The following is a 15,980-nucleotide window of genomic DNA, read 5'->3' as shown; positions in this document are numbered from 1 at the left end:
TGATTCTAGTAATCAAAATGCCAAAATTTGAGAGGTGGACGTGGTGCGGTGTTCACGGGAGGAAGAGAGAGTTCGTGAGTAAGGTGGAATAGAAGAATCCCGAGGGATAAAAGGAGAAGGAGATCATTCCAGAAGATTGGGGACTCCTCCCTTGGTCCCACGTGGCACCCAAAACAAAGCCACATATGTTCCAAATGTCAAATTACCAATTTGCCCTCGACGTTCAAAGGTTCGTAAAATCTTCATTATAAATCCGAATCAAATTCCGTTTGCGCCACGTTTTCATATTGAGACGTACTATATGAATATGCCATGAAAGGTGGAAAAATATGTAGGATCAAATACTATCTCGAAGAATCATGTTTAGTCCATTAAGGATGTTTTCATCTTTTTATTAATCGAAAAAATTATACGTCGTAAATATAAATGCGTTGAGACTACGTATACGAATATGAAATATGTAATTTTGCAGTGAAATCCGGGGACAGGATTTCACAGTTATAGATATTATATTAAAGTGTGATTGTGTAAATCCTAGATAGATTTGATTACTAGTTATTCTCTTCCTATTAGGACTGTATTTCCTTAATGGACAAGGATTCTTCTCTTCCTTATTATTATAAATAAAGGCATTGTGTAGAGAGAATAACACACCATCGAATATCACATACTTCTCCACACACTCTCTCTCTTGCCACACCTCTCTAACCATTGTCACATAAATTGGCCACAACTTTTATAGAGTTGTTGGGTGAATTTTTATATAAATATATTTTTTAATTATTTTAGCTGTTGGATTTAAATTTAGGCCGTTAAATGTTTTTTTTTCATTGGATTTGATCACATTATATCTCATGCATTAGATTTAATGAATTTATAAATATAAAACTAAAAATTAACGAAATTTGAATCTGGACCGTTGGTTCCATCCAACGGTCCGTTGCTCCCCACCGTTTGATGAAAGAAATAGTTGTTGGGCTCATAATGTTGGCTGACACACCCACGTGCGTGAGACCCCCACGCTGTCAGCGTCTCGTGCTTTAAGGGCGTTGGGCGCATCTGTGCTATGCATGTGTCTCCTTCCAGGGTGCGTCCACGCCCAATAGTGGGCAAGCCCACTAACTTTAAATCTTGGCCGGAATTTGCCAAAAAAATAAATTTTAGCCCAAAACTCATTTTTGGCTCAAGAGTTAAAGTAAGTTGGGATAAATTTAGAAGCTAAAATTTAAATTTTACCCCCAAGTTGATAGGATCCCCTTTTTTACGTCCCCATGTCCCTCCGGTGTGGCGACGTGGGGGCGTAAAAAAGGAAAGAGAGGGATGGGATTTCTCTCGCTTGTACTGTATTAGGTTTGGCTTTTTCAATTACTCCCAATTTGTGAAATATGAAATAGAGTAGAGTATTTTATGTTTTTGAGGAATGCATACATAAATGAATTTGTACAGTATAAAATAAATTGAACATTTAGGGTTTTTTTTTTTTTTTTTATGTTCATTGAATCATTTCTATAACTCCAATGATTATAAAATTCAGTAGAGAAGAATGTTTCTTTTGTGAACAGATGTAAGTCTAATTGAGTTAAATTTGAAGAAACTTTCTTCAATAAACTTACATTTACAGAAAATTTAAAAACACGTGGAAGTTCAGAGAGGGAATATGAAGAGCCTTCCCGTCAACGGTGGGTCCGAAGTCCCAAAACGAGAGTCTCGGTATCAAAGTATACCGTCCTTACCGCTAAACGCGTCCCTCCAATGATCCCATTTCTTCCCTGTCAACCCTCGAATTTACAAATTCCAGATAAACACAAAAATAAATTAAAATCAAAATAATCACACACACACACACAGATAACAGATCATCACGCGCCAATTCGATCCAGCTTCCGCACCGGAATCTTGTAGAACAATGGATCCGCCCAAGCCCACCACCGAGGCCGACGCCAAAACGCACACTACGGCCGCCCAGGATCCGAACCCGAAAGCCGCAGCCCAAGCTCCGAACGGGGATAGGAACTGGGCGAGCTTCGTGACGGCCTCGCAGGCTCAGGCTCAACCGACTTCGACGGAGGCGGTCTCCACCCCCACGGGTTCGGGGTCGAAGAAATCGGTTCATTGGAGCCCGGAATTGGTGTCGGAGTCCCACAATACCGCCGCTGCGTCGGATCATTCTTCCCATCAGGGATCCAATCCCTACGTGGCTCCCTCCCCTATGCTCTCACAATCTTTCTCATTCAAAGGTCAGTATCCGTGCTTCCGTATTTTCATACGTATTTTTATATGTATTTTCATTCGTATATAGATTTGAAGATTGTGTATTAGTATTTGATGTGTATGCGTGCATGGTTAGATTCGGTGGACACTGTACGGAACGTGTTTGGGAGATGGAGGAAGTCGGTGGGGGAGGCTACTAAGAAGGCGGAGGATCTCGCTGGAAACACGTGGCAGCACTGTGAGTTTCTGCTTGTTTTTTGTTTCTTCTTTTTCTTGTTGATCTCTGCTGATTTACTATATATCAATTAATTTGAATGTATATATATTTCGAAATCATGGGAATTGTATTAAGATTAGGTTCGAATCGGCGTAGTTGGTTGTTTTGTTAATTGCCATTTAATGGTTTTGGTGGATTACTATCATTGATTTCTTACAGATTTATTTAGGGGTTCACATTTCAATTTTTTGACGCCTTACTCGTTGCTGGTTATTCGGATTAAGTACAGGTGTGTGTGTTCTAATTGTATTTGGTAGATCTTTTGTTTGACATGAGAATCAAAAGTTAAAATTTGGGAGGAAGATTAGCCAAAATTCTTATAAAACGCTTAGCGAGGTGCTTGAAAGTTGTTAAGTACATTATGGTTTTTAGTACCAACCTCTAGTTTTTCTAACCGTTTGAACTTAATCCCATCGAATGCTTTTGTTTTGTTCACACTGAATGCCCAGAAAAATGTCTACTTTCGTGAGAGAAAATGGGATTGCAATCTACTTGATCTCCCCAATTTGTTTTTCTCTGTTTATCTTACCACTTTCTATGTTTTAGAATTTAGTTTGTGCATTTTGTTGATCCTAAGCATTGATTGTGATGGATGAAGTCAATAATCATCCCGTTTTCTTTCAAGCTAGTAAAAACAAGCCCCAGTTTCGCTGACGCTGCCATGGGAAGAATTGCACAAGGAACAAAGGTCCTTGCAGAAGGTGGTTACGAGAAGATCTTTCGATCAACTTTTGAGACAACTCCCGATGAGCAACTTCAAAATTCATTTGCATGCTACTTGTCCACATCAGCTGGTCCAGTCATGGGAGTTTTATATGTTTCTACTGCAAAACTTGCCTATTGTAGTGATAATCCCATTTCATACAAAGCTGAGAGCCAAACTGAATGGAGCTATTACAAGGTAAGTTTGCACATGCCTTACTATTGTGTCGTTTGAAGTTTTTTCAATTATGGGATTTCATTTAACTAGCAACTATGTTGAGGGATGCATTATTGAGTAATTTGTAGTGTTTTAAATTAGAAAATATTGATAGTTTTTCGTATTAGAAAATCGTGCAACTAGCCATCTTGGGGAAATACACTGTTGTGTTCTAATTTGACTGTGACTTTTTGTCTAAGTAGTGAAGGAACATAGATTTGACAATGATAGGACTATATAACTTTTGTTCTGGTGTAATTCTATTGGAGCTTGTGAACCTCTGTTCTGCAAGTATTTCTAGTCCATTTCAACTTTGTTTACAGAAAGTCTTCAAGACTCTTACTAAAAAAGAAATAGATGTTGCATAGAGTTGGGCAAGTGCCGAGCTGAGTATTGGCTTGTTAGGAAAAAAAATGTTCATGATTTTCAATCTTCAAGTGAGCTTGTTTATGAGATTGTTTAGCCTCACATTAACCTTTTTTGTTATTTGACCTCAAACAATGAGGACAATAGAATCTGGAATGGATGTTCAAAAGGAAGTTTGTCTCGAGGGGCATGCATAAGAATAACATGCTAGATCCCAATGGATGAGCAGCATTTTTTTGTTTGCAAGTTAGACACTTAAATCTTCAACATGATTTGTGTTATAGAATTTCGGGTTTGATAGTTTGGTTCTGTACTTTTGTTCTTTGTCATCTTCAGTGAACTTGTGATCTTCATTATTTCAACATTGTTGAAGGTTTTGGCTAGATTAGCAAGTGAATTCACCTATAAATAATTACCACGTTGCAGGTAGGATTGATGTTTCAATATATCGGGGGAGGCTATAGTAAATAATTATGCTCTGTTTTCTTATGTTCTCCCTTTTATGATGAAGGTGTGATAAAATAGGGTAAATTGCGGTTTGATCCCCTGAATTATCGCCCCAGTTGAAATTAACCCCCTAAACTATTTTTTTTTTGGTAAATTAACCCCTAAACTATTTAAAATCAGTCAATTAACCCCTTGCCGTTAGATTGCGGAATCAATTCCATCAAATTCAAGGGCAAATTAGTCATTTCATCATCAATTGTTACTTGTCAGCTATGACCACCAATAAAATTTTGACACATGGACAGAGAATAATTTAAAAACATATAGCATAATAAGAAAACATAAAAAAACAAAATGTTTACATGACAGACCATCTCACATTATTATTACACATTATTTTGTTTTCACATGTCATAGTCTCATTGGTGGTTATAGTTGACAAGAAAGAACTGATGAACGAAAGACTAATTTTCCTTTGAATTTGACGAAATAGTGGAGGGAATCTACTGATAAGGGGTTAATTGGCTGATTTCAAAAAGTTCAGGGGGTTAATTTACCAAAAAAATAGTTTAGGGGGTCAATTTCAACTAGAGTAATAGTTCAAGGGATCAAATGATAGTTTACCCTATAAAATATGCTGAGTCGCACAACTGCTGGTGGTAGTATTTCTGTAGTCATATCATGTTTGTACTTTTATATGTGTTGTGTTGTGTTATGATTCGTGAAAAGAAAGACGAGGAACAACAAGACGAGGAACAACTTTGCAGATTGCATTGGCAGAAGGAAACTAGGGAGTGGGGTTAATTTCAGGAGTGTTAATGCTATCTTGTAGAAATGTTTTGTTTATTTTATCTCGATGATATGTGGTCTATTAGACTTTATACTTGTTTATCCTATTCTTTTACATAATAGTTTTGGTGACTTGGTGTTTTCAGAAGATATTACGTTCTAATTCTGAGTTTTTGTTTGTCCTTGGTTAACGAGTTTTTATCTGTTATTTGAACTAATTTCCCATTACTCTCGAATATTAATAGGTGGTTATCCCGTTACATCAGCTTAAAGCAGTTAATCCTTCATCAAGTAGATCCAATCCTGCTGAAAAGTACATTCAGGTTATCTCCGTCGATAACCATGAGTTCTGGTTTATGGGATTCTTAAATTACGACGGTGCAGCCAACTGCCTGCAAGAAGCTCTCCATGCGCGGAGCTCATCGGTTTGATAAATTCTTTGCGGCACAGAATTTTTTTCCTTTTTTGCATCGTAAGATATTTTATAACTGATAAATTTATAGATTAAATTATTTGACATTGTACGATCTTGACCTTTTGGTTATGTATGCTGCTACATTTCTGAATTTTGTTTAAAGTCGTGTGAAAATTAGATCAAGTAATATTACATTTTCCATAAGATTGTACTTCTCGAGGAGTATGGCTGGAATGATGTTCAGGGTTATTGCTGCTTTTTTTAGTCTATACAAAGGAAAAATATGTCCCTACCCGATGTTACTGTCGTACCCTTCCTATCTCTCAATTACACGACGGATAGGAAGAAGGGTAAGCAGTCGCACCGGCACGGAAGTTTCTTTCATATGGTGTATGGTGGTTCTGTGTGTACATAATTGATGTGAAACTTCCAAATCGCATAAAATCTTATAAAATTTTAGTACCTGATGGGAGGCGTTACATTTTGGGTAATGGTAAGGGGATTATATTTGGTAAACCACATTGAAAAATTATAGTAATAGGGGTATGACCAAGTAATACATACTATCGTCTACCATCTCTCTGGCATTTTCCATTACTTAATAAACACATCCTTTGATTTATCGGCACGACCAATTAGAACATTAATATGATTAAATTCGACATGGGCTGCATGAGCCCCATCAGTTAACTAGATAAATTGATAAGTCTAGCATTCCTGACCCACCAGGCTAAATTGGTAGTTTCTTGGTTACCATCGGCTAAAATTAAAGTTCTCTTAAAGAGCATTTTCATAGAGTAAAACCTTCTCATAAGATATAAGGTTTTTATAAGGCTGATCTATCTTCAGCTACACGAATTCATTGAGAAACGAAGTCATACGCACGTAAGTTCATGGCCATATCGACTATTCCAAGAGAACTCATCCATAAACTGGTTACTGGTACAAGTAACATTGAAAAATATAATTAACGTTTATTGGAAAAAGCAACCCCAATGATTTGGACCGAACTAGAAGAAACTACCAACATAAAACAATAACACAAAGAAATCCAAAGCAATTAATATATATTTGTTTTTCCTTCCTTGAACCAATAATTGGACATTTGCATGCCTAAACATCATAAGAACCCTAATAATTGGACCTTATGCCAGAATCAGAAATATCAACAAAAACCCCTAAAATAAACCTTCATAAGGACAACATTTATACAGACCTTGTAACGGCGGTCCGCTGTCTCAGTACTGCCTTTTTCTTCTCTTGATGGCTTCGGACACTGCCGGAAACCTTCTTGAATTGATGGCGAAGCAAAGGCTCCCATTCAACACATTCCGAAAAACCCACACTGTCACAAAATCAATCTTCTCAACCAACCCGCGATCCTGACGAAAACTGTTCCAGCCTCCAGTGAGGACATTAATCTTGGACATCCAAGTTTTGAACACCATGGGGTACTCTTTACCATCCATGTCATAAATTGTGACATGAACGCCTTGGTTAGGGTCTTCGCCGTCCTTCAACAATGGGAAGATGTGATTTTCGACATCTTCTTTGCTCATCGAGAGCCTAGATTGGTCATCCCTCACATCACTACTTGTCAGTTGTTTCTCAAAAGGCTTGCTATGAACTTGAATCAAGGGTCGTAGACTTGGGACTGGTGGGAGATCAGGAGGGGCATAGTTTCCATAGAGCAAGCCTTGAATTCCTTGTAGTTGTGGTTCTCCCAACATCATAGTTTTCTTAACTTCTAGAGAGCAAAAGAAAACAAATTTCTTAGCCGATTGTTTGAAGATTTTCAAAAGTTGTTAATGTTTGGGATATAGGAAGGAAAAAGAACAAGAGGGTTAAAAAGGACCTAAAAGTTAGGGTTTCTGGGCTGTTTACTTCAGTTTCAAGTAACCCATTGGGTATAGGAATCAGAATATATTTGGCAAGTTTTTTTCGGAGCCAATGAGAGGGTACGTATGGAAAACAATAGGATTTTCTTTAATGTTGTATAGGGATTCTTACTTTTTAATTTGATTTTGTACAAGATTGTAGTCCTTGCAATTGGATTTCCGATCCAAGAAAAATAGTCTCCCATTGGATTGTTACTTGGAAAGGACGTAGGCCTCAATTTGTGGTTCCATTAGTTACAAATTTGTCAGGCCCAAGGAGGAACCTATAAGGTACCATAGGGATGAAAAAGCCCAAACTAAATCATTATTAGTTGTTGGGGCCTTGATTGAATGAAACTTAACAAATCTCTATCTTATTCAGCGTGAAATAAGTCACTCGTGAGTGAAAGAGAAATTGACCAACTAAAATAGATAACATTCAGGCTATTTAGTGAGAAACAATTGCCATCGAATGTGCAAATTCTCAATTACGCACAACTACTTAAATTTGCATCTCTACATTTTTTTCTTCTGTTTCTTATGTAATTGATTCAGTGCAAATGGAGGCCAAAACGAGTTAGGGGTGAGGATCGGAGATCAAGAAATACCAAAGAGCGACCGTTTTCGTTACCTAGGATCTATCTTGCAAAAGAACGGAGAATTAGATGGAGATCTCAACCACAGAATACAAGCTGGATGGATGAAGTGGAAGAGTGCATCCGGCGTGTTGTGTGACCGCCGTATGCCACTGAAGCTCAAGGGAAAATTTTATAGGACGGCAATAAGGCCGGCGATGCTGTATGGCACAGAATGTTGGGCGGTGAAACATCAACACGTACACAAAATGGGTGTAGCGGAGATGAGGATGCTTCGTTGGATGTGTGGGCACACGAGAAATGATAAGATTAGGAATGAGGATATCCGGGGTAAAGTAGGAGTAGCCGAAATTGAAGGAAAGATGAGAGAAAATCGGTTACGGTGGTTTGGACATGTGCAAAGAAGGCCTACTGACGCTCCGATTAGAAGATGCGACTATGGGACAGAGGTTCAAGGCCGAAGGGGTAGAGGAAGACCTAGGAAAACTTTGGAAGAGACTCTAAGAAAAGACTTAGAGTACTTGGATCTAACGAAGGACATGACTCAGGATCGAGCACAATGGCGTTCTAAGATTCATATAGCCGATCCCACTCAGTGACTTGGATTTTCCAAGTCTCCAACCGAGAAGTTTTCCTCACTCGGGAAATTAAGGGAACACTACCCCAACCTACATGCTCCACTCAGAAAGCTTCAACATACAAGCTTCAACAAAAGAAAATTCAAAGAACTTAGCGAAGAAGGCTTTGGTGTATTTAACACAATACGTTGAAATGAAGGAAAGCTTATTTATTGATATCCCCGATAAGCTCCAAATATGTACATATACATGAGTCAAAATAAACACAAAAGAGGGAGCCTTCACAAAGGTTGCTTAGGAGAAGTCTCAGCAGTCGGTAGAGCCCCAGAAAGAGAAGGCACCGGAGGGGGATCATTTGGAGCCTCAGTACTGGACAGAACCCTAGAAGGAGGAGGCATCAGAGGTTGATCATTCGGAGCTTCATTATGCGGTACAGCCCCAGAAGACGAAGGCAATAAATGCCTTTGGAACAAACCCACAAATCTCTGATGATCAAGTAAAACATGACCATCAGTTTCCTTCATCTGGTCAAGCTTCCTCTTCATGTTTGTAGCATAGTCATGTGCGAGCCGGTGCAACTGTTTATTCTCATGCTTGAGCCCTCTAATCTCCTGTTTGAGACTCATCACTTCAGCCGCCAATGATTCAACTTGGCGGGTTCGAGCAAATAGGCGTTGGGCCATATTAGACACAGAACCTGCACACTGAACACTGAGAGCCAGCGAATCCTTAACAGCTAACTCATCAGACCGTTTGGAAAGTAGTCTGTTATCTTTGGGGGTGAGAAGGTTCCTGGCCACCACCGCAGCGGTCATATCATTCTTCATCACGGAATCCCCAACGGTAAGAGGACCAGTAGGGGAGACGAAGGATGGGCGCCATATGTTGTCTGGAGAAGGCGGGGCTGCCTCTTCAACAAGGTTCAAGTCAAAACGACGGTCGGAGGGGCCAGACATTTTCAAAGGTGTTGAAGAGAGAAGAGGTCGGACAAATCAAGATCTTAGAAGTGCAAGAATGAAGCTTCTACTGGTGGAGATTCAAGTGTGCTTTGGAACTTAATGCCAGCCCCTATAAAAATCTGCACTCGACGGAGCTTCAGAAATCGAAGAGGCGCCTGCTCAGAAATCGAAGAGGCGTTTGCTTTCTCAAAAGCTGGGCTGCTTAGAGATCACGAGGGTTGATCTCAGAAATCGAAAAGGCGTTTGCTTTCTCAAAAGTTGGGCTGCTCTAAGACCACGAAGGTCGATCTCAGAAATCGAAGAGGCGCTCGCTTTCTCAAAAGCTGGGCTCCCCAGAGACCACGATGGCCGATCTCAGAAATCGAAGAGGCACCTACTTTTCCAACCTTGTCAGCACCTGTCACACGCACACTCAGCTTTGCAGAAATTATGGGCATTCTGTCGAAGACTTCTGGGGAAGTAGAAAACTCATGAATCTTACTGTTCAATCACCCACTTCCCACACGCAACAATAGCTCATGGGTACCACAGATAACTTTGCCAAAGTTCTCTGCCAAAGTTGAGCACGTGAAGCTTGCAGCTCCCACTACATCGCTCTGACCAAGAAGGGTAAAAGAATAGCAAAGAAACAGCACTAACAAAGTTTAGACCCATAAATTTTGAAGGTCTAGCTACCATATTATTACCCACAAGGGTAAAGGAACAGTACCACTGCTGGATAATTGGAAAGTCCCTGTGTGTCAACCTCTGTGCTTCGTGGCAAGGTAGACTAGCAAACATGCCCAACCTTTACTCACATTCGAGAAAACACTCCCAATAAGATTGCTTGCTCCAAAATCGAAGAGGCACCGTCCTCCGAATCTCGAGAGCCAGACTCCCAACATGACTACTTTCTTAAAAATCGAAGAGAGGGTAAAGGAACAGTACCATTGCTGGATAATTGGAAAGTCCCTGTGTGTCAACCTCTGTGCTTCGTGGCAAGGTAGACTAGCAAACATGCCCAACCTTTACTCACATTCGAGAAAACACTCCCAACAAGATTGCTTGCTCCAAAATCGAAGAGGCACCGCCCTCCGAATCTCGAGAGCCAGACTCCCAACATGATTACTTTCTCAAAAATCGAAGAGACACTGCTCCCCGAATCTTCAAGAGCCAGAGCCCCAGCATGATTACTTTCTCAAAAATCGATAAGGCATCGTTCTCCAAATCAATCGAAGAGGCGCTCGCTTTCTCAAAAGCTGGGCTGGTCAGAGACCACGAGGGCCGATCTCAGAAATCGAAGAGGCACCTACTATTCTAGCCTTGTCAGCACCTGTCACACGCACACTCAGCTTTGCAGAAATTATGGGCATTCTGTCGAAGACTTCTGGTGAAGTAGAAAGCACATGAATCTTACTGTTCAATCACCCACTTCCCACACGCAACAATAGCTCATGGGTACCACAGATAACTTTGCCAAAGTTCTCTGCCAAAGTTGAGCACGTGAAGCTTGCAGCTCCCACTACATCGCTCTGACCAAGAAAGGTAAAAGAATAGCAAAGAAACAGCACTAACAAAGTTTAGACACATAAATTTTGAAGGTCTAGCTACCATATTATTACCCACAAGGGTAAAGGAACAGTACCATTGCTGGATAATTGGAAAGTTCCTGTGTGTCAACCTCTCTGCTTCGTGGCAAGGTAGACTAGCAAACATGCCCAACCTTTACTCACATTCGAGAAAACACTCCCAACAAAATTGCTTGCTCCAAAATCGAAGAGGCACCGTCCTCCGAATCTCGAGAGCCAGACTCCCAACATGACTACTTTCTCAAAAACGAAGAGAGGGTAAAGGAACAGTACCATTGCTAGATAATTGGAAAGTTCCTGTGTGTCAACCTTTGTGCTTCGGGGCAAGGTAGACTAGCAAACATGCCCAACCTTTACTCACATTCGAGACAACACTCCCAACAGGATTGCTTGCTCCAAAATCGAAGAGGCACCGCCCTCCGAATCTCGAGAGCCAGACTCCCAACATGATTACTTCCTCAAAAATCGAAGAGACACTGCTCTCCGAATCTCGAGAGCCAGACCCCCAGCATGATTGCTTTCTCAAAAATAGAAGAGGCATCGCTCTCCGAATCTCGAGAGCCAGATACCACAGACCACTTTTTCAAAGTGCTCTGACAGAGTTAAAACATGTGAAACTGGCAGCTCCCACTACCGTGCTATGACCAAGCAGGGTAAATGAATAGCATTACTACTTGTTAGGGAGACTCCTATATATGTCGACCTCCATCCCCAACGAACAGGCAGACCTGCAAAAATGCTCAACCCTTCATCATATCTGAGAGGGCACTCCCAACGAAGCCTTTCGAAATATTCAGCTTTCTTTCCCCCCGATAATACCTATGCAAACAAGCTATACTAGAGCAAGAATATCTCATATCATCAGGGTTAAAAGCAAGAGTATCCCATATCATGCTTTTTCCCTGTCTTTTCCTTTGGCCTTGTTTTTACCTGCAAGACAAGGAGAAAGAGAGCAATCAGTCAGCACTTGGAATCAAGCTTCCAGCCAGGAACTAACTGCCTGGAACCCCTTACCTGATTACTTACCTGGCATTGCTCTCGAGTACTCATCTTCAACATCTTATGTTTCCAGGGAAGATTCCGCATCTGCTTGAGGAACAGATAGGGCAAGTGCGAAGGATACAAGGAAGCATGTGGATACAAGCGTAACAGCACACGTGCCGATACATCCATTACTCTGTCAAAAGCAAAAGTATCCCATATCAGCAGGGTGGAACGTACTCTAGATTTGATGGACTTGTTTTGACCCTCAAATTCTTCAGTCGGCCTTATACTCTGGAGGAAACCAGAAAACCCTCCAGCTCAGTTCAAGAATAAGCCTGTGGAAAGTTACTTCTTCAAAAGCAAAAGTATCTCATATCATCTCTTCTCATTTTTCTTCTCTTTATCCTTCATGCTGCTGCAAGATGGGGAGAAGGTGAACAATCGGTCGGAGCTCTGATTGCTTACCTTGTTTGTCACCTCTTTCAGCAGACCCCCTAGCTCGGCGACTTGGGGGACTCCTACTACATGGTTTGTATCGCGCTTGACCAAGCTTGAAACTACAAGTAAGCTTCAAGTGAAATTGATACATTACCTTGTGCATCTCCACCAGTTAAAGATACCACCCCTGGATGGAGGAAGAGTACTTCCAGAGAAGATGCCACATCTACCTATGAGACAGATAAGGCAAGTCAAGATGACACCACACTCCGATACTTAGAAGTTTCGTGATTACGAGATCATTCTCCCACAATATTTCCTAATGTCATTTGTACTAAATCATTCACTTGTACTCACTAAAGGAGAGCATGAACCTATGTACTTGTGTAAACCCTTCACAATTAATGAGAACTCTTCTATTCCGTGGACGTAGCCAATCTGGGTGAACCACGTATATCTTGTGTTTGCTTTCCTATCTCTATCCATTTATATACTTATCCACACTAATGACCGGAGCAATCTAGCGAAGATCACAAAAAGCGACCGTTTTCGCTACCTAGGATCTATCTTGCAAGAGAACGGAGAATGAGATGGAGATCTCAACCATAGAATACGAGCTGGATGGATGAAGTGTAAGAGTGCATCCGGCGTGTTGTGTGACCGTCGTAGGCCACTGAAGCTCAAGGGAAAATTTTATAGGACGGCAATAAGGCCAGCGATGTTGTATGGCACAGAATGTTGGGCGGTGAAGCATCAACACGTACACAAAATGGGTGTAGCGGAGATGAGGATGCTTTGTGGGATGTGTGGGCACACGAGAAAGGATAAGATTGGGAATGAGGATATCCGAGGTAAAGTAGGAGTAGCCGAAATTGTAGGAAAGATGAGAGAAAATCGGCTCCGGTGATTTGGACATGTGCAAAGAAGGCCGACTGACGCTCCGGTTTGAAGATGTGACTACGGGACAGAGGTTCAGGGCCGAAGGGGTAGAGGAAGACCTAGGAAAACTTTGGAAGAGACTCTAAGAAAAGACTTAGAGTACTTGGATCTAACGGAGGACATGACACAAAACCGAGCGCAATGGTGTTCTAGGATTCATATAGCCGACCCCACTTAGTGGGAAAAGGCTTTGTTGTTGTTGTTGTTGTGTTCTTATGTAATTGATGTATATCTTGTCCTACATCAATGGTTAGAATGAGATTCAGACTTCTTGCTATTATGCTCATGTGATGGTTCATGTATACACAAATTATGTAGAGACTCAAGATGCCTTTCTTAACAACACAAATTATGTAGCCACTTAGTACTATGGTCTGGTGATGTTCCTTTTCACCTAGAGTGAGAGGTCTTAGATTCGAATCTCGTGGATGACAAATTCAATACCAAATTAGGCTGCTCATTGTGTGATTTTATCGAACTCCTCCCCTTAATATAAAAATGTCAATGTACTAAAAAAAACATAAACATGAGGTTTAACGTACATATAAGTTGAGACAAAACTTAAGAGATGCTTATGTTGTGTTTCCAAGAGGGGCTTTAAAGCTACAAAAACTCATGCAATTAGCAGTTAAACCATTCAATGCATGTTGTATTTGATCCAGCCATGTTTTCAGTGTGAGACTTTATTATTCTTTAACATGATCTACAAAAATAAGATAAAATGACCCGAAAGTGAGGGAACTTTCAAGCGACACCTTTAATGTCGTTATGTTTTGGTAATGGAATTGTAGTTCATTAGTAATTTGGTACTATTCTTGTTGTGCATTTTCAAAATTGAGTCCAAAATTTCTTTGAATTTTAAAGTCTGGCATCCAAACGTAGCATGACGAAATTTTAGGATCACAATAATCTAGATCCTTTTATAAGATAAGGGTCTATCTGATAATCATTTCATTTATTTTTCTTCAATTTTTAGCATTTAGCTTCTAACTTTTAATTTTTATTATAAAAATTTGAAAATTTGAAACTTCTTTGATAAATGATATCAGTTTTTCAAATAATTTTTTTTTTTTGAAACTATTTAAGAGTTGATTCCTTAACTTTTTTAAGTTTTATTTTTTAGAAATGTCAAGGGACTTTATCAAAAGTGAGGCTTTTTATAGACTCTCTGCCAAATCAAAGTTTAACATCAATTTCTGTGTCAACATTATAAAATATTGTGTTAAAAAACATGAAGTGGCATAGAGACCATAGAGAGTTTCACTTTTGAGAGAATTCCTTGAGCATTTATCTTTATTCTTATGTGGAATTTGAAAACGAATTTTTATCATACAATGAAACGTCATGGTAGAACAAGTCTGAAGTAAATCTTTATTGAATCTTTTGAAGTTGAGTGCATTTTTGCTCACCACCATAAACTATGGTGTATGCTCCCCATACACGTTAAATTCTACCACGTATCGTTTCGGCTAACCATGATTAATTTCTATACTAAATGTTCCTTTTCTTCTTTTTTAATTTTGAAAAATATATAAAAAATAATAGTTTCTATATTAAATGAACCCAAAGTTTCTTATATATTGAGATCTGCGACAAATTTTGTTCAAGAAGAAGAAACACTAGAGCCAAATATTTGATATATATATGAGAATTAATAAGTACAAATCAGCCATGATGTAGGACACTTGCCTTGCACGCAATCAATCAAAAGTTTGGAATCACCTCACTCGCATGAATTACTCTGAGTAACCATCACTAATTACACTGTAAAAAGGTGGATGAATAAATTAGTTTCGAATTCATTATTAATAAGATTCAAACTTAAAACTTTTCACTTACAGATAAAGAAGAAGGTTATTGAATTGTAATACGAAATAATAGCATGTTTTCTAGCTTATTGGTCTTCACTTACTTATGATTCAAGAAAAGGCCGGCCTCGATACTTGTAGGTCTTCACCGTTGACACGAGATGATGATGGTGATTATGCGAGTGGGGCTGGGCATCAAATGTGCTTTTTCTCTCTTTCGGCATTGATGATTCCTACAAATCCTACTTTGATCATTCTAATTATTGGCCCTATAATGTCCAAATCAAAACATCTTCAAACATTAAACTGTTTACAAACATGCTTACATAATAGATTAGATTTAGATTATATCACATTTGCACGCGCAACTATCTTGTCTTAAGATTTCATTTCACCCTATAATTCGACCTTAAAGTCGGATTAAAGCAATTGCGGTCAGATTACACAAATTAGAAATGTCTTGTCTTAGGATTTCATTTCACCCTATAATTCGACCTCAGATTAAAGCAATTGCAATTATATTACACACATTAGAAATCTTTTTTGTCTAGTTAAAACATAACATTTATTATGGAATGTTGCTTCATTTCATTACGTTTCAACAAAACAATGTATTCTAACTAATCAATCTACATGCACATGATCAGTCAATTAAGTGGCATCCGATCACTTTGTTGGAGAATATATCAAGTTCGACTTATACGAAGTATTGATGACTAAGTAACCAGCTTAATACTAGTTGCGGCTTATTGTAAGTTATTTAGTGGACTAAAGACCCTTGTAAATAGTTATTTTTCTCGTCTATTACA

The 15,980-nt window shown here is 39.4% G+C and overlaps 2 protein-coding genes across 2 annotated transcripts; one reads left to right on the top strand and one right to left on the bottom strand.

The window, feature by feature from the left end:
• Window positions 1–1,543: 1,543 nt before the first annotated feature.
• On the top strand, window positions 1,544–5,628 carry LOC103416096 (GLABRA2 expression modulator). Its single transcript, XM_029094139.2, has 4 exons — window positions 1,544–2,237; window positions 2,348–2,449; window positions 3,118–3,389; window positions 5,255–5,628. Exons 1-4 carry the CDS (start codon window positions 1,907–1,909, stop codon window positions 5,438–5,440), a joined length of 891 nt encoding a protein of 296 aa, XP_028949972.2. The 5' UTR covers window positions 1,544–1,906; the 3' UTR covers window positions 5,441–5,628.
• A 1,034-nt stretch (window positions 5,629–6,662) lies between these two features.
• LOC108171200 (putative B3 domain-containing protein At4g03170) lies at window positions 6,663–7,157 on the bottom strand. Its single transcript, XM_017327001.3, has one exon. It carries the CDS (start codon window positions 7,155–7,157, stop codon window positions 6,663–6,665), a length of 495 nt encoding a protein of 164 aa, XP_017182490.2.
• Between the last annotated feature and the right edge of the window lie 8,823 nt (window positions 7,158–15,980).

The sequence above is a fragment of the Malus domestica genome, chromosome 15 (assembly GCF_042453785.1).
Source record: "Malus domestica chromosome 15, GDT2T_hap1".
Classification (NCBI taxonomy): Eukaryota; Viridiplantae; Streptophyta; class Magnoliopsida; order Rosales; family Rosaceae; genus Malus; species Malus domestica.
This window is presented reverse-complemented; position numbering and strand designations above follow the sequence as displayed.